The sequence below is a fragment of the Dermochelys coriacea genome, chromosome 7, assembly GCF_009764565.3.
Source record: "Dermochelys coriacea isolate rDerCor1 chromosome 7, rDerCor1.pri.v4, whole genome shotgun sequence".
Lineage (NCBI taxonomy): Eukaryota > Metazoa > Chordata > Testudines > Dermochelyidae > Dermochelys > Dermochelys coriacea.
In genome coordinates this window covers 82,294,853-82,318,953 of record NC_050074.1, presented here as the reverse complement: position 1 = coordinate 82,318,953, position 24,101 = coordinate 82,294,853, and the positions used below count along the sequence as shown (strand labels likewise).

The 24,101-nt window shown below is 36.8% G+C and overlaps 1 protein-coding gene across 2 annotated transcripts in view; it reads right to left on the bottom strand.

Annotated features, from left to right (window-relative positions):
* Positions 1 to 834: 834 nt before the first annotated feature.
* Positions 835 to 24,101, bottom strand: part of STOX1 (storkhead box 1) — a 30,811-nt gene continuing 7,544 nt past the window's right edge. Inside the window, exons 2-5 of one of the 2 annotated variants that reach the window (XM_043519336.1) lie at positions 8,897 to 9,049; positions 2,261 to 4,640; positions 1,974 to 2,008; positions 835 to 1,117 (exon numbers count right to left, since the gene is read on the bottom strand). In XM_043519336.1, coding sequence (XP_043375271.1) covers positions 1,071 to 1,117; positions 1,974 to 2,008; positions 2,261 to 4,640; positions 8,897 to 9,049 — 2,615 coding nt within the window. In that variant the 3' untranslated portion in view covers positions 835 to 1,070. The remainder of the gene's footprint in view (positions 1,118 to 1,973; positions 2,009 to 2,260; positions 4,641 to 8,896; positions 9,050 to 24,101) is intronic. The other variant, XM_038409898.2, reaches the window with a different exon arrangement.

Below are 24,101 nucleotides of genomic sequence, written 5' to 3'. Positions count from 1 at the left end.
CCACACCTTGTCCCTCTCACATTTTGGACAACACTTCAGATTCTTAAACCTTGGGTCGAGTGCTTAACTATTTTTAGAAATGTCACAATGGTACCTTCTTTGTGTTTTGTCAAATCTGCAGTGAAAGTATTCTTAAAATGAACATGTGCTGGGTCATCATCCGAGACAGCTATAACATGAAATACATGGTAGAATATGGGTAAAACAGAACAGGAGACATACAATTCTCCCCCAAGGAATTCAGTCACAAATCTAATTAACATATTTAAAAAAAAAAATGAGCATCAACAGCATGGAAGCATGCCGTCTGGAATGGTGGCTGAAGCATGAAGGGGCATACAAATGTTTAGTATATCTGGCACATAAATATCTTGCAACGCCGGCTACAAAAGTGCCATGTAAATGCCTGTTCTCACTTTCAGGTGACATTGTAAATAAGCAGGCAGCATTATCTCCTGTAAATGTAACCAAACTTGTTTATCTGAGCGACTGGCTAAAGTAGGACTGAGTGGACTTGTAGGTTCTAAAGTTTTACATTGTTTTATTTTTGAATGCAGGGTTTTTTGGTACATAATTCTCCATTTGAAAGTTAAACTTTCATGATAAAGAGATTGCACTACAGCACTTGTCTGAGATGACCTGAAAAAAACTATTTCTTTTGTTTTTTACATGGCAAATATTTGTAATCAAAAATAAATAAAAAGTGAGCACTATACACTTTGTATTCTATGTTGTAATTGAAATATATTTGAAAATCTAAAAAAAACCAAAAATATTTAAATAAATTAATCAAGATTAAATTTTTTAATCGCTTGACAGCCCTAGTTCAAACAAGTTTAAAGAATAGGCATGGATTTAGATGCATCTTTATGTATTTGATTGTTTAAAAAATATACAGTAATGCTATTTACATTATACAAAGGAAAGCATTCACAAAGCTCTGTAAGAGAAGAAACTTTAAACATTCATGACTGGAGTTAACTGCAGCAATGTATTTTGTGTAACCATCCTTCCGCTCCTTGCACTGTTATTTTTGCCTTCAGAGTTCTATAGGAAACTTCATTTTCTTTTCAATCCATCCAAAATGGCTGAATTATTAGATGCAAGACTTTGTGTTCTAAAAATAAAACAGTTTATTTAGTTTTTAGTGCCTCAGATATTTCTGGGTTATCAGAGTACCCACTAAGAATTGAAACTATCAATACTCAGCTAATATTAGCCAAAAATGTGCCAAAAGAACACTGGGCCAAATGCTATAGTCCCTATTCAGGCAAAACACATGCTGATTTCATTAGGAATTTTTTTTCTTACTTTTCTTACAAATAAGAATTGTAGGATTTGGTCCTTAGTGTGTACTAGCTTTTCAAAATGATAGTGGATATGAAGAAGAAGAAGAAAAAAAAGTCTTCTCTACATTCAGTGCCATCATATCAAGAGTCATGAATCATATGACACCTTGATGTTACTTATAGAGTGGGGAAGAATTTCTCTCTCAAAAATTTAAACTAGTGTTTTGCCAATTAATTAGTTTCCTCCAATTTCAAACTTCCAAAAATTTCAAATTTTTATTAACATTTGGAAGCCTGATCTTTTTTCACAGGCAAGCATGTGAAACTCAAGCTTGTTTCACACAAGACCTTTTATGGTGAATTTGTGAAAAATTATGAAAAGTGAGGATAGTCTCTTAAAGGTTACAGATGCCTCGATAAAGGAACAAGCACAGGGCCGAGAGCCCAGAGCACTTAAAATCTATTTGCAACTCCGACTGGCCTGAATAACATTTTCCACATTTAATTAGTTACTTCAAATAGGTGTTTTGAAGTCTAACTATTATCCCTAGTTTTCAGCTGGAATAACTGTGGCACACACAGGTTAAGCAACATACCTAACATCACACAGCAAGATCTATGTCAAAACCCAAGCCTCCAAATTACCAGGCCCGTGTTTAACCACTAAGCCACAGTGTCTCCTACCTAAATGCTTAGCCTCTCTGCATCGATTCCCCAATCTGTAAAACAGAATGAATCATATTTTTCTGCCTCAGAGAAACAAAATTGTTATATACAATATTAGTTAAGTGTAGTTTATACCAGAGACGCTTTAGCACTATCTTGTTGGAGGTATTTCTTAGTGCATTTATCAGTGCAGTTCTTCATGACAATACAATTGTTATCTATTCCAGCAATTCTTTCTAAATCTGATGATGATGATGATGATTATGATTATTATAGAAGATCATCATTGACATTTGTGTTCTTACCTTGGAGAATCAATTCCGCTGTCTCCTCTAATGCTCTGGTTTTCTGTTCCTTCTAAGTTACTTGGTTCTTTTTGGACATTCAGCCCTGAAACAGTAGTATGTGCGCTATTAAAAAGCTGTTGCTTTTTTCCAATTTTTTTTCTCATTTCCATGGTCTGCAGCCCCAGTGTCAAGCATGCTGATTTCTCTCTCATTTCATTGGGAGCGTTTGGCAAAGTTTCAGCATCTGAGTCACCGTCGTTTGCTTTGCAGAAATCAAATATATTGACACCAATATCTAAAGCCTGAACATGTTCAGCAAGGTCAACTTCCTCGTCATGATGTTTGTAAACAAACTGAGATAGCCGATCATGGAAACAATTTTCTCCTGCAAGATCAATTTTCTGGCACTCTTGTGCGCTATCCATTGACCCAGTTAAACTGTGACATTCATTTCCTTCATGCCCACAATAATCTAATTGATTTACATTAGTATTGCACTCAACTGGATGACAATTAAGACCGCAGTTTCTGAGAGACAGTTCAGTTCTTATTTGTTGTATTCCCTTACTACATTCTCCCATTTCTGAAATGGTGTGGCTAAGTTGCTGTTGATATGATTCAGGGTAATCCTCCTCCTCAAGATATAATGAGCTGCAAACATCATAATCATCTACTTTTTGATATAAAGTCTGATCATCAATAAATCCTTTTTTTTCTGGGTTAACAGACTCAGGCCATTTAGTAGTAGTATTGTTACACATTAGTTCATTCTTTTCATCAGTAATTAGTCTTAGAGTGGCACCATCTTCAGATTGTTTAAACTGGTTAGCATCAGCAGGGTCATTAGAAAGACTGAAATTCTGAAAACGATTTGATGTTTGATCTAGTAGCTCACATATGATGGCAGGTTTGTCACACTGATGGGTATCTTTTGAACTTAGTGGATACTTTATTTCTTCCTTAAACTCAAACATATCTTCAATGTAAGATAAATGAGTTTTTGTAATATCTCCAATAAGTTTTTTGTTTGTCCCTCTATAGACATAGTCAGAAAGGCTACTCTCTCTGGAGTAATGACATTTATCATCTATTCGTAAAGTACTGCATTGTGGATAATTAGAGCATTCACTGAAATGGCCTTTGATGGCTTGGAGGGAAGAATTATTAATGTGGGATGGTTTGTTTTGCTTGGCTTTGTCACTGCATTTTTCAGCATTTGATTGTATGGCTTCATGGTCAAAGGTTCTTGAGGAATCCAAAGACCTTGACCTTTGAAAATTCCATTCTTGCTTTTGAATCCTGGACTTAAATTGACTGTTTTTCTGACCTTTGTGCCCTTTTGTAGAAAGTTTCTCTCTACATGATAGACCTTGAAAAGGATTCTTAATTTGCTTTTTATATATAAAATGGGATTTAACAACTGCTGCATCCTCATATAGCCGTTCATGAGCTACGACTTCATTTGTAACATGTGATGACAGACGCTCTGCACATTTTTCCTGTTTGTCATTTTCTGACATTACCTCATTGATTTGAGACTCTCTCTGGGTTTTTCTTATTTGCTTTTCTTTACTGGATTGAATTTTCCTGTGATACTTTGCTGTTTTACTTTGCTTTTTAACAACAGACCCTTTTGAAATATGTTTTTGCTGAATTGTCAACATTTCGGTTGAGGTGCCTTTGCTAATATATTTTTTCTGTTCCTCAAATTTCTTCATTAGTACTGTGTGTTTAACTAAGTTATCTACTGTAAGCACAGGATTAATACGCTTGATGATTTCATGTTCAATGTCACGTGGAATGTTATCTAAATTATCTTCATCCCTGACTGGCCATTCTTCAGGAGGAAATTGGGCAGAAAAACAATACTTTTTTTTAGGTTTTTCTTTTTTAGATGTGCTACTACGCCAGAAAAGACTAAGGCCGAACTTTTTACATTTTTCTTTTTCTTTCATTGAAGTTAAGGACTTGGTTGTGTCACATGAATGAGTCTCAACTAACGTAGAGAGAGGCTGATTCTGAACCGAGGGCTTCAACTCACCAGAGCCTTTTTGACCTCTTCCATTAGGTTCATGGTTAATTAATTGCCGATGTCTTTGTTCCCTGAATATAGCCTGAGCAGGGAAACAATGGCAGGATCTGCAATGAGACACCATAGGAACATTTTCTTTTGTTAGATCTGCAGACCTCTCCATGCTTACAAGGTAAGAGGTGGATGACAGTAGAGAGCAATTATCCTCTAACAGGAACTTCTTATGGTCTTTCATGACATTATCTGTGATAAAATATGTGTGAGGGGTCACTATGAAGTAGCCTTCTCCAGTGTGATATATCTTCCTTTCTCTAATTAGAGTTCCAAGCACACTATATAGAATTTCTTGTGAGGGAGTTGTTATACCTATAATAAAGATACAGTATATAAGTATTTTAATAAGAAATAAGTTAATACATAAAATCATGAAAACTTAGAAGTGAACAGTAATTTACTGAAATGTAACACATTTGGAAGTCACTGAGACATACAAGAGGCATACTGATTAAGTATGAAGGGTTTACAAAAGAGTCTAAGACCACTCACATACTAAGAATTTGAGTAGTACAAAATCAATCTCAACAATAAAAACTCCCACAGTTTCTATCATGTGATGCCATTCTTAACTGGATGGTTTAAAGACATCACTGTGTTCAACTTTAAGAGCCAGAATAAAAAAAAGTAACACACAGTCAGTTGTCCAACAGCAAAAAGTACCCTAAACAAAACCTTATAGCAGCATACAGGACAGAGATGTCATGACTGTGAGCTAAACTTCACAGATGCAGAATTATGAACAGAACTCAGTACCTGGTGCTTCATAAATACAGAGTTTATGCATAGAACTAACAGAAATCCTCTTGCCGCTGTAAAGGACATGAAGGGCTCTTCTAGAGGTAGGACCCTTCATTTTCAGTTTTTATATTATTTATTTTTTCCCATAAATTTATCAGTATTTATTACCACAACAACAAAATCAGGTGAAAATCAGTGCAAAAAACTTAATTTTTCTGGATAAATATCAGGGTTTATTTTGGTGGATGGAAGGATGGGGGGAAAGTATTCCGTAGATTAATGCTTTGAATTCCATTCATCAATGTGGTTTGCTGCAGAACTAAAACAGAACTCAAAACACAATGCCACCTCTGAGTTTAAGAACACAATACATCTCTACTCCCCAAATAAAACTTTTCATTTGAATAAACAATTTACTGTTGTAGACTTATAAATATTTATAGGCTAATAGTTCTATTTAATAATTTGGCCACAACATTTGCAGCACATATACTTAACTTATCCTTTTCTCCTGTTTTTGTTTTTTTCAAACTTTCAAGTATTTCCTTGTGTTTTGAAATGTATTTTGATACAGATTTTCATTTTCTTCCCATTTTAGTGTGTGAAATCTTTAAACCATTATCTGCTAGCAACTTGAAATATGTATGTGCTGGGCATGAGATTCATCAATAAGTTCAGATGCTCATACACTTCAGAGCTTGCATGCGTGCCTGTTTATTGTGCGTGCACCTTACTTCAACAGGCAGCTTTGCATGTACACACATACTAGTGTATTATTGTAATACATATATCTCATGCAATGTATTGTAGTTTCCTAATAAAACAAGTTATTTTGTATATATTTGAATGATACAAAAGTAGGGTGAAAAATCAGACAAAAATGAATAATACTTCTTGTAAAACGTGGGAATTTTTTGGGGGAAATAGCGGTTTAAACTGAAAATGAAGGGGCTTATCTATAGGACATCCAGTAAAGGACAGCAATTATGAATTCTCTCCAATAGAGGGCAGTGAAAAAGATACACTAGCCAAACTTTTGAATTCACCAACAACAGATGCAAGGGGCAGACAACAGATCATCTTCATCAACCCCAACTCCTGAGTAATGAGATAAGCCAACTTTTGAAAAGGAGGAAGGAAAGGGGCCAGCCACACCTCGGTTGGATTTGTTCCAGCATTTAGTAGGAACCATGGGGGGAGGGGAGATGCACTGATGATATGGAACTTTTAAGTGTTAGGAACAGCAATATTTGTCCCCTCAAGCTATGCTCATGGAAATCAGTATTGTATTGGGATTCTAGTTCCTACCTCCATAATTTAGCACATTTTTTGTTGTTGTTTTTAAGGGATTAAACATTTGTATAGGTTACTAAGAATATTCTCATTACATTAAATAGGATAAAATATTTACAAGAGATACAAACTGTGCAGCCACCCCATAACTGACAGCAATTACGAAGAGTTCCCTATGGTCACGTTATTACACAATGGTCCTTTATAGGACCGTTTCATCTTCCTCTGACTAATAGTACTGGCTATTGTTGGAGATAGGATGCCCAACTAAATCCAGTATCACAATTCTCTTCAATTCATCAAATACAAATAAACCCAAGTTTTCAACTGCCAGTAGGATTTACCTTACTGATTACCATTTCTACCAATGTTTTTCAATGATGGATCACAGTCCTTTACAATCTACTGAAAACTGGGGGGCCATCCTAGGTTTTTCATAAATTCCATGCCCCTGCAGTCCTGCTTAGTGAGAATGAAAGCTTCTAGTAAAACGGTACCATCTATGGCAGTCTGCAGGGTTAGATATGCCTTCATTTATTACAAGTATTTAGAGTGTTATTTCCATCTGAGCTAAGATGATATCTGGGGCTGTTGTGATGCAATTTAAAATTTCAAGTTCTTGGCAGGACTCTAGCCCAATCTATGGTGACTCACTAAAAGCCTACCATTAGAAACCTCTAATTTTTGCATTACAAGCAAACAAGCAGGATGGATTACCAGAGTAGCCTGTACGCTAAGCGGGACTAGAGGAGCACTAAGGGTCAGGAGAGACGACAAGTATCAGACCAAGGAACTTTCATGGAGTACCAGATGTACACCCTGCTGGACATGTGTAATTAAACATGCGGGAGGCCTCCTTTCTTGGGGCTTGTCTACACTTACCAGGAGATCGATAAGTGGCGATTGATACGTTGGCAGTCGATTTAGCCCATGGGTTCTCAAACTGGGGGTCGGGACCCCTCAGGGGGGTTCGCAAGGTTATTACATGGGGGGTCGTGAGCTGTCAAACTCCACCCCAAACCCTGCTTTGCCTCCAGCATTTATAATGGTGTTAAATATATAAAATAGTGTTTTTAATGTATGGGGGGGCATCACACTCAGAGATTTGCTATATAAAAGGGGTCACCAGTTCAAAAGTTTGAGAGCCACTGATTTAACGGGTCTAGTGAAGACCCGCTAAATCGACAACAGATCACTCTCCCATTGACTCCGTACTCCACCGGATCAAGAAGAATAGGGGGGAGTCAACGGGAGAGCGTTTCCCATCAACATCACGTAGCGTGGACCCCAAGGTAAATAGGTCTAAGCTACATCGATTTGAGTTACGCTATTGATTATACATTATTTCCCCTGTAATGTAGACAAGGCTTGGAAGACAGGATTAGGGAAATAACTAGATCAGCAGGCTGAAAATGGAATATTTAGCCTAACATAAGTAAACGGGTCAATAAGACAAAATGTATGAACTAGCTAATATAAAAAGAGCCATTTACTGAGAACATGATAACCATTGACAACAAAAGTCAAGAGTGTAAGGATAAGGTAAAGAATAAACTCGAACATGGACAGCAGGTGGACAGAACATGCTGTACAGCGATCAGTTCCCACAAAGTGACTAAGACAATCCCCAAATGGGTGATGCAGTGTATAATAAATGCAATGTAATGTGTAAATGTATATAAAGAAAGAGGTTTTCTGTGTAACTTTGGATGTGTGGTACACCCTATACCCACTTCCTATGCTTGAGTCTGATCAACTCAGCATAACTTTGCTGTATGCCAAATTAAGGAATCTGAGTGATGAGACTGGAATCAGACTGAACTCTTGGGGAAAGTGGAAAAGATCTCAGGAGAACCCCAACACCAGAATGGGGCTTTAAAAAAAAATGTAATCAGGTGCTCCTGACCCTGGGAGCTCAGGTGAAATTACTGTTCTCCTGTCAGACATGCAGGATTAAAGAGTAATGCTCATTTAGAGTGAGTGATGAATTTAGAATTTCCTTTTTGGGGCTAAGAAATGTTTGGCCACCAAACCTGAAATTGAGGCCAATCTTATTTGTGGCCACAGACCCTTAACATGGATTCCTCTTAGCCAATCCCACACTCCCTACGTAAGTCAAATATCACATTTCCATCCATTAAAGAGGGTGATTAACAGCTTTAGGATCTCCAGTTAGGAAAACCACACTTTCACACACCTCTACTTTTTGGCCTCTTTTAGTACCTCTCTATTTTCATGTGCTTTCCCTCCTTAGCATACAGCCACTGATATATTTTCTTTCTATTTCTCAATGTAAAGTGATACTTAGTCAGAAGAATTCTATACAAAAATAAAATACATTTTACCAAACTGTACACAGTGTTACAGAGATAGTGCGGGTGGGTGTATAAATTACTTTGTTCATTACCTGTTCATTTATATTCTTCCATTTTGCCAGCCTCAGGCAGATTGTTAATGAATGTTTATACGCACTGTCAGCAACATAAGAATTACAATTTATTAGCTTCTGAAGGGAAAAAGTAACAACATATTACCTGGACAATATTTCACCAACTGATCCATTAATGTTTCCTGGGTAACAATAACATGAGCTGCATTCATATCAGATATAGCACAGCAAAGAATTTCTGCCAAAGGAACAAACTGGGATTGAGAAATAGGATTCATGTGAATTGGAGATACATCACCTAAAATGTAAAAAAAAGAAAGCAAGCTGCTTATTTGGGATATTGTTTAGTTTACTATTATTCATGCTATAGCCACTTAAACGTGAACTTAAGCTGCCACTACCTCGCCTTTATACTTCTGTTTTGTCTCAGAGTTAGCCCCCTTTACCCTCCACTCTCCCCTGCTCTTTTAGTAACTAATTACAAAGAATATTTTTCAGGAATAAAAATATGACTCTTAGCAAGCTGATGGTAATGCACTGATATTTGCAACAAGAGAAAAAAGGTTTTTAAGTAAAATGAGATTACCTTGGGTGTTTTTAATTCAATGTAAAATTGCGTATAAGCTGAGAGTTAAGAAGGGACTTAAAAACAGAGAAAAGGATGTTTGACTACTTCCGGTTTGTTTGAATGACAGCTTACCATACACTAAAATGTGGAATCTATGTTTCTCTGAAGAGCTAAGCAGAAAGCAAACCACCAGCAATTTCTCTGAATAGGTGAGTTGTATATCAAAGTTTTCACAAAATTGGGATGGAAGAGAAAAGAGACATACCAAAAGACTGTCTACATCGTTGCTCTCACAAATTTTAAGACCAGTTCATCTGAACCACTACTAGAACTGGTAGAAAAATATTGGTAAATTTCCCATGTGTAGACAAAGCCCAAGAAACAGGATTATCTAGTTGACTGAGCACGAAGCAGGGAGCCAGAAAATTTCTCAGTTCCGTTATCTCTGCCACTGTTACAACAATAATTTTGTACTTATACAGCACTGTATTATTTATGCTATTCCTCAAAACACCCCCTATAGTGTAGGTAAATATTATCCCCATTTTACGAACAGCAAACGGAGGGCCAGGGAGGTGAAGTGACATATACAAGGTCATACAGCAAGTCTGGGTCAAGACCCAGGAATCCAGACTCTCAGGTCCACCCCTATCAAGTGGATCACAGTTCCTGTTCAGAAAAGGCACTTAACCTTCTGTTTTTATTTCTCTCTTTATATATTGTTTATCATCAGCACAAAACATATATTCAGCATCATCAAATTACTCAGCCCTCTACAAGATATTCCATGACCAAAAGAGCTTTACAGTCATGATTCCACCTGAAAAGTTTCTGGGCTCTCAAAATTCTGGAAATAAGTCAGAGGATATTACAGCATTCAGTAAAATGGCATTAAAAGCCACAAAAGGGATTTTCTTTTGCCATTTTGTACAGCCCGGCTAAGCATCTACATGGAGCGTAGTACTGCAAATACTTATGTACATGCTTCACACATGAGTAGTCCCAATTAAACAGCTTTAGGGTTGAATTAAATGGCACCACTCATATGTGCATTAAGCATATGCATCAGTATTTACAGGACTGCAGCCCAAGGAACAATGATCTTGTAGGCAAGAGCTTGGGCTGTGAAGCAGGAGATTTGGGTCCTATTCATGGTTCTACATTGGTCAAGTCAAACTAGTTAGCCTCAGTTTCCCCGTTGGTAAACTGGGGATGATAATCCTTTCCCCGACAGGGATAAGGTAAATACATTAACATTTGTCTGGAGTTCTGATAGTATAGTAATAAGTGGGATATAAAAGCCTATAAACAACTACCACCACCACCACAATCAATCCCTAAACAGACTATCCTATACCTACATCACTGTGATAAGTAGCTACAAGACTATACAGCAGGGGTTTGCACACATGGTAAGATTAAAAGCACATTATTTTCCTAAGCAAAACTGTATGTTTTTGATTAGATAAATTATTCTCTTTTGTCATCTGTTGGTATTTCTGTATATTGCACATACACCCCATAGTACCATCAACTGCCAAGGCATGCATAATGTAACAGCAAATCCCCATTGGGTACTTTATGAGAGCTGATTCCAGAGCCAAAGAGGTTAATTTTCTTTTAAAGAGGAAGAAGTGTGACTTTACATGCTAAGTTTGTGTAGATCAAGTTAAGCAATAATTCAGGTTTAATTTAACTAAACCAGACAGATAGTTGGATGACTATGTAATCTGACCCTATCATACTGTAGCCAGAAAAACACTCAACACCGAATATGTCTCTTACATAAACGGAATAAGAAGCAGCACTTTGAAGAACTTATATTAAATTGCTCTGGACCCTTTGTTTTACAATTTATGATTATGTTCAACAAAAAGTGTTTAGAAAAAGCTGAGCATTATTTCCTCAGTGATGTTGCTAAGATACTACTTGCAGGTGCATAAATCATTGCAAGCTTTCTTTGTGCAGGAAAGGAAAATAAAACTTCAATAGCAGCCTTTTAGAATAGCTGGCCATTTCAGTTCTTTAGTATAGGTAAGCCCTCTGGTTACAAGACTCTTTTTGCAACTTATTTCTATGTTGGGAGTTTTCCGTTTCGGTTTTGTCTGTTTTACAAGAAGAATCAGGTTGCCATGCAAGAGGCAGGCAACACAGCAAAACACATGTAATGTGGTGACTGCCTTCTTATAACTATTTTCATGTGCATTACTGCCTCAATTCACGTATGCCCATGAGAGAACACACGACTCTATAACTGATGTAAATTTACATATTCACACTGCTTGAAACAGCAGCAGAATTTTTAGCACATTTATAATGCAATTCACAGATTGATACTACCAGAAAACACACAAATTTTAATTCACTGTAGATCACAGTGCTCCTCCACCCCTGAAATAAAACAAATATTTAAAATATGCAGAAAAACAAAATACTTTTAAAGCAAGCATGGAGGAGATCACGGATAACAATACAAAAATACTGATCTACTTCTCATTAAGCTGTTGGATTTATTATTTTTATTATTAAAATGCATTTTAAATACAGAATCCTCATTTTACAGAAATATGCAAAAAAAATTAGATTTGTGTGGGAAAATACTCCTTTCATAGTTTGTGTGCTGTGTGTTCTCTGGGTCTGATCCTGCACTGCTGAAGTCAATGGGAGTTTTGACGTTTACTTCAATGGAAGCAAGATGAATCCCTTTATGGTTCAGAACTTGTAATATATTTGCTCCTTTTACACATCAGAAAAGGCACACTTTACAAATTCTGCACAACACAAAGCATCACTTCCTTTCCCAAACATTCCTCTTGGTAAGACTAATTGTCTCCATTTCCTTGTAGTAGATACAAAAAGACTTGCCTTGACCCAAAATTAAGAACCTGTCACCAATCAGGTAAAATGCATACCAATCCTACTGATTGCTTAAATACAACAATGTCCATGTTGCAAAGAAACAATGAGGAGTCGTTGTGGCATTTTAGAGATTAACATTTATTTGGGCATAAGTTTTTGTGGGCTAAAACCCACTTCATCAGATGCATGGAGTGAAAAAATACAGTAAGCAGTATATATATTTTATTTATTTATTTTACAGCCTCATTAGCACTGACCCCCCCCCATTTGGTAAGGCAACTCCCATCTTTTCATGTGCTGTAATATATATACTGCTTACTGTATTTTTCACTCCATGCATCTGATGAAGTGGGTTTTAGCCCACGAAATCTTATGCCCAAATAAATTTGTTTGTCTCAAAGGCGTCACAAGAAATCCTTGTTGTTTTTGCTGATACAGATTAACACTGCTACCACTCTGAAACATGTTGTTCAGATTAACTTTTACAAAAGCATGTTTACTGACTCCAAACTAGGCAGTTTGCCAGTCATGTATTGACCTTCAAGTGTTTTTACCAGTCTACTCAAACTCAGCTAATTACCTGGATACATGAAACCTGAGAGTATCTTTTTGGAGTATGTACTGACTCACAATGTGGGAAAGTCATCTGTAATACAAGCCATAGATAAAAGTACTATGTGAACAGAAAAGCCTCCAGATACTCTTGACCAACATAAAAAGGATTTTTTGTTCCATCTCTGTAACTTGGGAGGTTTACTGGGTTTTAATAGTACATAAACAGATGGTAGCTTTTCTGCCTGTTTAGGCATTAAAAATAAATACTTATGTTCACTTTTAGTTCTGGTGTAAGCCAGCATAATTCCAGTGAAGTTGCATCTACTTACACCAGAGCTCAGTTTAGCCTTTAGATTTCAAAATCCTGGTGTATTAGGATAACGAGTAAGTTATTCTGAGGAGAAACAAAAAACACAACTAAGTTATCCACATTTCCTGATATCTGTTATATGACACAGAATGGATGTTATAAGCCAAGTGAAATGCAAGATCAACATTTCAATTATCCTTAGTCAAAAGTAACCATGCAGAGTTAAACAAACTGACCATGCTAAACATTCCATGAATCCCATAAACATTTGCATGATAACGCGGCTATTGATGTTTTCTGTTTGCCGCGTCTTTATATAAAGGACTAAGTTTAGCCCTAGCATAAACAGGCACAACTCCATTAACCTGCAAGTTTTGTGCCTTTCTGTAAACAAGTGGTTCTCAATCTATTTACCCTTGTGGGCCATATATGCAGCTGTGTGTTATGTAGTCCACAACCACATATATAGATATATATAGATACACACACACACACACACACACACACCCCCCTCAACCTGTATGGTCCTGAGGATTCACATGGTTCACTGCTCTGTGGTGACTGGGCCGCAAGCAGCCTGCAGGCCAAGAAACACTGCTGTATACTGTAATGTAACATGTCAGCAAAGAGACATGCCTTTATGCACAATCAAGGAGTAATGATATTTACAGGTAAAAGTATAGGAAGTTTTTTAAGAGGAAAAAAAAGTGTTGGTGAAGAATGAACATGGAGAGTTGTGCAAAATGTAAAAAAAAAAATCTTTTAAAAATCTTTCAAAAGTTCTATCTATTTCAGAGACAGGATGGGCATCACGTGAAAGTGGCTGTAATGATAAATTTAATTATTCAATTAATGTGCTTAAGTACATTTGTCATATCAAAGAAATACCATATGTACCACACCTGGTTTGAGAAATGTCCAAGTTTTTATTGATATAAACAATAATAGTTTAGTTTTGTATAAGAAGTTCTTTTATGTACTGCTACATTAAAGAATTTGTATTCCTGATGACTGGTCGGGGGGGAAAAGATCCATTTGCATACAAAGAACTTTGAGCGAATGAGCTTTGAGAACAAAAGATACAAATAAATTTCAGCATTTTAGCACTGAAATTACATTTGTATATAATACCTAAAAGTTTAAAAACTTCTTGAAGTGGCAGCTCAGCACATCTGACTGATTTCTGGGGCCATACTTATTAATCTGTGCTAAAACAGAAGACTGCATATTAAATATAAACATTATATTTCAACTGCTGATTATTACAAGAATAAATTGTGACACAATATGAAAAACAATAGCCCCATTTAGGTTAATCTGTTATGTAAAGATTTTAAAGCCAGTGATCTAGTGCTATACTTTTAGGGCCAGATTTTTCAGAAGTTCTCAGCATCAGCAGTTCCTGAAAGTCTGGTCCCAACTGCAGGTGCTGAGAACTTTTGAAAAATCTAGTCTTTAGAGTTACCTTCTAATGCATGTAGCCAGTTAGTTACCATGAAATTCTTAGTTAGCACATAATAGCAACCTCAGCCTGCTTAGTTTCATTACAAACATCTGGAATGCATACACACATATGGTAAAAATGAAGCAAGATATCAATACAGCATCTAAAGGGCATGATCACGGAAATCAGCTGGAGTCTTTCCAGTGGGATTGGATCAGGCTCCAAAAAAAGGAACGCAAGTGATGTGAGAAATACAAATGAATTTGTATGGCATGGCTGTCAAAGTGCAGAAAGAGGAGAAGAACTAGGTCATGCTGAAACACATTTCTGGCTTTCAGAACATGAGTGTGTTAAATATGTTCTAAGGACCACAAACGGCAATGGGCAACAATTAAATACTTTTAAAATTATCACAAAGCTGGTTTCAAGCACCTAAATCATTAACAGAACACTTGGAATAGACTTCCAGATATAGATAAGGACATTATAAAAGAAAATGAAGCTTTTTTTTTTGTTTGCATGTTTACCTACTAAGACAGAGGCTCAAGGTTCTGTGTTCCATCTACAATAGCTGACAAGATAATCAGCATCCAAAATAGCATAAAGAATTCTGCTTCTAATTCCACAAACTCTGCATACCTCAGCAAAGGACCTAGACCCCAAACCTTTTTGACAATCACAATGGTAAAGACCTAATTTGGGTCACTTCCGTTTTTTCTCATTTACAGAAAATTTTTATTTATATATAAAAGCATGTGACAGTGAGGGTCTAATGTGCTTAATAGAAAGCATCAGGAAGAGCGTACAAAGGATCCAGATGGAGGAAGAGAGAAGGGACAATGATGTCACTTTCAATATGAGAAGATTTATCTTTCCCAGTAAATTGACTACCAAGGGTGTTTAGTGTCTATAGATAACCTAGGTTCTAGCTCCTTTAATATAGCTAATATACAGTAGAGAATCTAAGGGTTAGAAGTATTTCCAACTACTTCACCTTTTTTTTTTTTTTTTTTTTTGGATGTAGATAAATATCACCCGTCTTTCCCTGGGCATATAACTATTTCCACCAATACATCACCTTTACACCATTAAACTGGAGTAATTATAGAATTGGCATTTGTGCTGCAAAGTTTATGGGATAATTTTTCCAATAAGCTGGCCTTCTCTTTGTGGATGACAAGTGAGGCACAATCAAATGCAGATGTAGATTTGAGTTCTTAAAGTGTTAAACTTTCATCTCATCCACACTGTTTCAACAACTGAGCCTTCACCAGCTTTGGCTGAAGGGGGTTTTGGCCCTGCAGTGACACAATGGACTCATGTACCACCTCTCATATTGGCTACTCTGTCCAACAAAACCTGCCAGGCTTTGCTGGCAGTATACACCTTTTCCCAAATGTAACTGATTCATCTCCCTCTCCAATCTCAGCTTGGCTAGGGGTTGACAGCTCCCCTTTTTGGGCCCAGGAAGCATAGTCTACCTAGTAAAAATCCCACCAGGAAGGGAACAGTTCTAAGTTAGCATCTTACCACTGGTCAGGAACATACAGAAATGACCTCTTCATTTACCTGTTGCTGAACCTGGCAATGGGTCCACATCTGAATACAAAGATACTCAAGTATTTTAGACCTCTAAATACTGAGGTGGTTTATAAACTGCATAATCTAGAGTGGTTTTAAAGTACACTAGTCAAAGTGGACCGAATCAAATGGTTTAAAAAAGGAAAATTAAGATAAACCTTGGTGTTCAAAAACACATCAGGTCACATGGTGTAGGACCCAGCATACATGGGGCCTCTGAGGATCTAGTAATCTGTTTTTGAAACTCAAAGTTCTACTCTTTGGCTAGAAAGCACTGCTGAAAGACCACAGCATGAATGGCAAGCAGCATCATAACCACCACACAAAAGTTCATTGAGGAATTATTTTGACATCACAACCTACAGACTTAGAACCCCTAGTTTAGACTGTAGAATCCTAGGTGAGATTTTCTTGTCTCTTCTTCCTTGGCATCAGCACCTATTAGTCTCCTATTCCACAGCTGTACACAGTGTAGTTGTAGCCATCCCAGGATATTAGAGAGACAAGGTGGGTGAGGTCATATCATTCATTGGACCTTCAGTTGGTGAGAGACAAGCTGTCGAGCCACACAGAGCCCTTCTTCAAGTCTGAAGAAAGCTTGTCTCCCTCACCAACAGATATCGGTCCCATAAAAGGTATGACCTCACCCACTTTCTCTCTCCTATTCCACAGGGCAGTTTCAGTTTACTTATTTTACCCAGAAGGACATAACATTTCCTGCTGTTTGGTTGGTGGGAGTGTAAAATGGGAAAACTAAGTCTGAGAAAGAGAAGTCCAGTATTAGAATACAAATGCTGCAGATCAAGACCCAGATATTGGGGGAAAAAAAGAAAAGAAAAAAAAAATACAACTGTGCAAAGCAAAACTAGCAACATGGTTTTATTTGGTGTTGTAATGATTTTAAAATGGGGTGAACTTGTTGAATTACAACAACTTCTGTTTCATATGCCTTTTTCCCTAACCTTCTGCTCCAGAGTCTGATACATGTCCTGATGCTTACAGCTAACTACATACTCTATATACACTGTAATCTAGACTCCAAATAATAGATCAATATATGAGAAGCCAAATTAGAATAAATAAATTCTATTTTATTCATCATTACCTACTCCAAAACATTTCAACAGACTTTCATCGCTGCTGAATAATTTTATGAATCTTGGTTGTTATTAAGCTTTCTTCTTGCATTAGTAATATTCTAAGAAAGCATTGCATTATCGACATTAAATAACTGCACACAGTATTCAGACAGTTTCCCCATGACAAGTTCTATGAAAATTATTGAGGGTTTGGCGCAAGTTATCCCTAAGTGTGCTCTGTCTTGATCATACAGATGGCAAAAATTCTTTAACATGACTGTTCTTGAAAAAAGATATAGAAAAATCTCTCTTTAAAAACCATCTGACATATTTATCCAGATTAAGGTACTGTCTTCCAGCTTCTTCGTAATTGTCACAGTTAGTCTCCTCTGTAAATTTTTAGCTGGTGGATTATATAACCCACATAACTACCACAGCTCCCTCAGACCAAAATAGCTGGCAAAATTATTTTAATAAGGCCACTCACTCACCAGCAGTCTGACATATTTGCTATTTTTACCTTGAGCTTTATTTAGTGGTTTTGCAAGGTTAAATATTTCCAAATAAACCATCACATACAATGTAGTAAGGGAGTGTTAGAGTAAAAATGTGAACGGAGCAAAGAGGCCTACATTATGAACTCACATTTGACTTCTGGTCTGAGAATTATCTTCTCCTTAATTGTAAATACTTATACATACTGTAGAGTCTGAGCAGCTGTTACATCAATGATGGTGAAACTCCAGTTCAGTGCCAGATCATTCAAACAAATTAAATAAATCAAATCCCACAGCCTGATCACAGCACAATCAGTTTGGCTGATCTGCATGTGCCATTTCTCTATTCTAGTCTATACTGAAGTAGAAAAGTGAAGCTTCTCCAACATCTCCAGTTACAATATTAGTGGCAAAAACTGATAAAAAAGATGCACATTTACACAATTAATTCTACCCTTTTACATCCAAGGTATTATACTCAGTCATTTTATTTCAACAGGTTAGAATGGCTGTCTCCTGTTTTAAAGGGAAGCCTGTCAAAAGGAGCAAATAAATCCGTATCATCCATTAACATCAGTATAGGATTAACACAGGATTTAAAGAAGCAGATAATGACTAAAGCCAGTTCCATTTTAAAGTTAATTCCCCACTCTTTGTTGGGGATTCAACTTCACTCTGAAATGGGCTTAAATCTCTTGGCAATTCATATTCTGCAGCCCAATACCTATTAAAAATAATCTTAAACTCAAAACTGATCATCAGATGGGCTTGAGAGAACATGTTCTATACAAAACATTTATCTTAAGTATAAAATTTTTCTTCTATTATGTTCAAGGGCCAATAGCTGTTAATTACTTTAATCAGGGCACGGTGATTGTAATTTAATTTTGCATACTAAGGACCCAATCCATTAATTGGATTACACGTGAGTAAAAGTTTAATTTAAACATCACATTGCATTAAAAAAAAAAAAGATATGTTTGCATTTGGTTTCTCTTTATAAAAAAAGAATTCTAATCTCAGATGCTGAATTTCATGCACTGAGGTATGAGGGAGGCACAGTTTCCCAACTTTGCTGCTCGTGTTGGTTAATAGTTGTAGATAATTTTCTGTTGCACTCAATTAATCAGGCAGCAGCACATCTGTCATAAATATAAAGGGAAGGGTAACCACCTTTCTGTATACAGTGCTATAAAATCCCTCCTGGCCAGAGGCAAAACGCTTTCACCTCTAAAGGGTTAAGAAGCTAAGGTAACCTTGCTGGCACCTGATCCAAAATCACCAATGAGGGGACAAGATACTTTCAAATCTGGAGCAGGGGGAACAAAGGGTTCTGTCCATCTGTGTGATGCTTTTGCCGGGAACAAATCAGAAATGCAAGCCTTCCAACTCCTGTTAAGTTAGTAAATAATCTAGCTAGAAAATGCATTAGATTTTCTTTTGTTTAATGGCTGGTAAAATAAGATGTGCTGGAGGGAATATATATTCCTGTTTTTGTATCTTTTTGTACCTTAAGGGTTTTGCCTAGAGGGTTCTCTATGTTTTGAATTTGATTACCCTGTAAGGTATTTACCATCCTGATTTTACAGAGGTGATTCTTTTACTTTTTCTTTAATTAAAATTCTTCTTTTAAGAACCTGATGGATTTTTCATTGTTCTTAAGATCCAAGGGTATGGGTCTGTGGTCACCTGTACCAATTGGTGAGAATCATCATCAAGCCTTGCCCAGGAAAGGGGGTGTAGGGTTTGGGGGGATATTTTGGGCGAAGACATCTCCAAGTGGACTCTTTCCCTGTTCTTTGTTTAAGACGTTGGGGTAGCAGCATACGGTTTAAGGACAAGGCAAAGTTTGTACCTTAAGGACGTTTTTAACCTAAGCTGGTAAGAATAAGCTTAGGTGGTCTTTCATGCAGGTCCCCACATCTGTACCCTAGAGTTCAGAGTGGGGAAGGAACCTTGACAACATCTGTTAAAGTATTTTTCTTTTATAAATGAAAGAAAAATTTGAAGAGGCTCTCTTCAAAAAGAAAAAAAAAAAAAAGTTTTGTGCCTACAGTCTTCTTCTGTTCCTGATATAAATGTCATTTCAAGGAGAATTTTGTTGTAAACTTGTATCAGTCTCTAAAACCGTAAGCTGTCCCAACAGTGGTCCCCGTTCCTGCCTGAACCTACTTGATCAAACCAAGTGGAGAACATCCGTGTTGTGATGTCAAAGGGAGCAGGGCTTCATTTGGTTCTGGTAAAAATTTCAGGGGTTCACTGAACATGCTCAAGAATAGTTGTTCTATTTTTTTTTAAACTCCCTCTTCCCAGGAAGAGGGTTTTTCTGGGAATGTTACAACTTGAGTGAATTTACCTAATCACCCCCCTGCTAATCTCCTCTTTACCGTTCCCATGAAAATACATACAATTCCACAGCACATACACAATTGCATTTTTAACACAATGTACCCCAAAGAAGTTAAACCTTCTTGAATTAGGATTAATACAATTCAGTAAAGTTAATTACACACGTTTTGTTCAGGATACTGTCAATGTATCACATCCACTACAATAAAATAAAATACAGTTAAAAAAAAAGGGGGTTAACAAAAAAGCGTGCCTGTCTGCGTAGATGACACTGCTTTAGGAACGCTGGTTTTGCTTGCGTCTTCATAAACCAAATCTGTTAGAAATATAGTACACCAGCCCTAATGTTAGTTTCTGAAGAGTCTAAGCTTGCCTGTTGATCTTGTTAGATATCATTATACATCAAGGCAATTGTGTTTCTCGCTATGACTACTCTGCTTTGCACAACTCCAACCATTACCACCACCTTTGACCCACATTAACGGTGAAGTTCACTTGGATTACACCAATTTAAAAAAAGAAAGGGTAGGGTTACATTTACACCATGCTGTTAATGAGGCCATGCAAAACAACAGCCATCTGGAAAAGCTATTGGATTCCCGTGGGCCTTCTTCAAACATTCACAATTTTCACAACTGAAATGCATCAGTTCACATTGGTCATGAAAGTCAGCACCCTCCAGTATAACGAGAGAGAGGCATGTTAAGACTAGCTAAATAAACGTTGAAATGAGATGCTGTGATTTAGGAATTTGTTGATAGTTGATGATTGCATTAACTAGTGTTACTTTAAACTTTGCTTCCTTATTTACATAAGATAATGTAAATATGTACTTTTAAAAAAAATCAGTATTCTGCAACCCACATACTATAGTCTTATTTGCATGGCGGGAAATGAAACAGACCTGTACAATATAAAAAAAGACTGAGTACAAACTGTAGCTTTTATTCTGAGTTGGGGGTTAATACTGCTCAAGCCTGAATCAGGGACTTCTGAATGGCAATGTAAAAGAACTCAAAAGACCAAGAACAAAATTCAAGCAATATTTAATTTTCTTTTAAAAAAAAAATCAGAAGATTCTTTAAACAAATGAAACATTTTCTAGGGGCTAGATGTTTCCAGCAACAGAGAGACTGCCCATGCACTTCAATTTTTCCATACCCAATCATTTTTGTGTAACTGTTTGTTTTAATTTCAAGACAAATTAAATTGAACCACTATACTACATATCAAGCAGAAGTGTTTATGAACAAAGACAATCTTTGCTATGGTCCATCTATTGCATATGGTAATATTTCTATTGGTTTGTTTGTTTTTTTTAAATGAAGAGCCAGATTTTCAAATGTGCTGAGGACTGGAGCTGCCACTGACTTCAAATGGAATTGTGAGTGCTCTGAGCCTCTGAGTCTTTGGAATCAAAAACAGGCTCTCATAGTCATGGTATTAGAAGCATCAGATGAGTAAATAAACAACAGATAAGTTTTCAAAGCCATCTTGCTTCAAGATAAGTCATCTTTCAAATAACACAAGACATTCTTCCTGAGATTTAGCAGCATAGGATTTACAGAAATGACTATAATAATCAGAGATCAAATAATAATAGAACTCACTAGTTCACAGTTTCAGACTCAGGGTACTGGAAATAGCCCTAGAGCTAATAAATTTAGGCATAACAGTTTAAAAATTTGAGATTAGTTAGAAAATATTCTTTATATTCTGATTACCTATATACAGTTGTAAAGAGTACAACATGTACAACATGTTTCTTAGGCCACCAAAACTTTTTAAGTCAGCACATAGAGAGAAAAAACACACTAACTTATTTGGTTACAAAACTAATCAACCTTGGTTTTTAAACCTGTAACCTTGTTTACCAGAGCAGATCAAAGTCTGGAACAGACATGAAAGAAGTGCACAGTAAGGAAATCCAAGTAAAAGGAATCCAAGAAGCACATAAACAATCTCCTGCTGAGTTGCTATCCTCATTAAGTTTGTGTTCCCTCATGTGTAACATTACAGAACAACTCAGCAAATGGAAGGTCTCAAGAATCATGAGCTTTCCTAAAAGTCTGAAAATATTAGTGAGCGCTGCTCAAAAAACAATTTCACCTAGGCTTTCCTCAATGATATGTTGTGACATTATGATGCTAACATTGATATTAATTACTGTATACATAGTTTACATGTTATTTAGGAGTTTTCTCTTCAATTTCTTTCTCAGTTTATTTATGACGCTTTAAAAAAATATATCATTTGTTCTCAACAATTATTTAAATGTGTAAAACGTAAATGAGTTTTAAAAGATTAAACTATCAAAGTTTACTCTGAGTAGAAATTTGCAGAGTTACACAAGTTTAATTTCAAAATTAATAATACAAATATAAGCAAAATGTTAGGTAGTCAAACTCTCATGTAACGGGGTTGCTACTATTTGTTGAACTGTTTATCAATACTACCGTGCATGAATTGCCAAATAAACTATACAATGTACAGCCAATATAACAATGCCCATTCCCAAATATCAGCACTTCTGTTTAGGCCAGGTCTACACTACATATTTTTGCCAGAATATCTGTGTCAGTCAGGGTATGAAGACCAACTGACAGCAGAAGCCCCTAGTGTAGATACAGCTATACAGGCAAAACTGTGCTTTGATCCACACGGCTCACTCAAGAAAAGGAGAGCCAGGGCTTTACTATACCAGTACAAGCTGCATCCACACTAGGAGTGCTTTGCTGGTATAATATACCGATGTTCCTATGACTGTAAAGTGAACTTGTGTAGACATACTAAATAATTACATTCATCCTATGGGATATAGTTCAGGTGGGATGAATTTCTTACATTCAGCTGGTGTTCCAAACAAGCCTCAGGTCAAATCAAGGCCCCAATTCTGCAAGTGGATGGACCCATGTGCCTATGTGGAGTCCCACTGGCTTCAGGAAGGGTCCACTTGTGTGAATCTGATCGCAGGATCAGGGTCTAAATGAAGCATGCAGGGAATTTTTACTAGATGTTCTAAATGGGCTACTTACGAATAATTTTAACATTTCAGGTCCACTGCTGTATAGTTAGCGGGTTCTCTAATTCAAGTATTCAAATGCTCCTAACCTTCACCCTCTAGTAAAAAAAAAAAAGGCTACATTTTCTCTCAAATTTGAAGGAAATGCTTTCTCACCATGTACCTGACACACCAGGTAAGAATTTTGCTGGTATCAAATTGATAGTACAAAAGAAGCATAAAAAGTGTTCATTCTCCTTGTTTTCCACATTACTGAATCTCTTTCCAAAGGAACTTTCAAATAACCCATCTTATTCTCTTTAGAAAGTGATATCCTGTGTTGACAAAATATATTGTTTTTAAAAATTCTGCATTTAAAAAAGATACAAACTAATATCGTTCTTTAAAAAGGCTACTTTTTAGAACTTCTGTTTTGTCTGCAGCTTTCCAGTTTTACTTCCTTTCTGACAGAAAGTTTCTGCTATCATTGGAAGGACTGCTTGTAGTTCCCTGGATCTGCCATTGCAGATGGCAAGGAACAAGCATTGCTTTCCATCATCCTCTTCCATCTGAGATTAGCAATCAAGAGGGGGCTGACTTTTGGCATCTAGAAGACACTTTCAACAAACTATATTCGTATAGGATGATCAGAGGAAAGACAGCAGGCTGAGATGCTGTGGAAGCAACCTCTAACTAATAGCCAGAGAAGACAGACAATGGGCTACCAAAATAATCACTCTAGCAGAACAACAGCATGGGCAACCTATTTCAATGAGTGGGTCATCCAGAAGAGATCTATGCAATTTCAAATAAGAGCTGGCAAGAACCACTGAATTTTCTCTGGTTACAGTGTGTATGGTAATACCCATTGTTTCATGTTCTCTGTGTATATAAATCTCCCCACTGTATTTTCCACTGAATGCACCCGATGAAGTGAGCTGTAGCTCACAAAAGCTTATGCTCAAATAAATTTGTTAGTCTCTAAGGTGCTACAAGTCCTCCTTTTCTTTATGGGATAGTATTGCCACCTTTACTTCTGCACTGCTGTTGGCAGGGCGCTGCCTTTAGAGTTGGGCGCCCAGCCAATAGCTGCCACTGTCCGGCTAC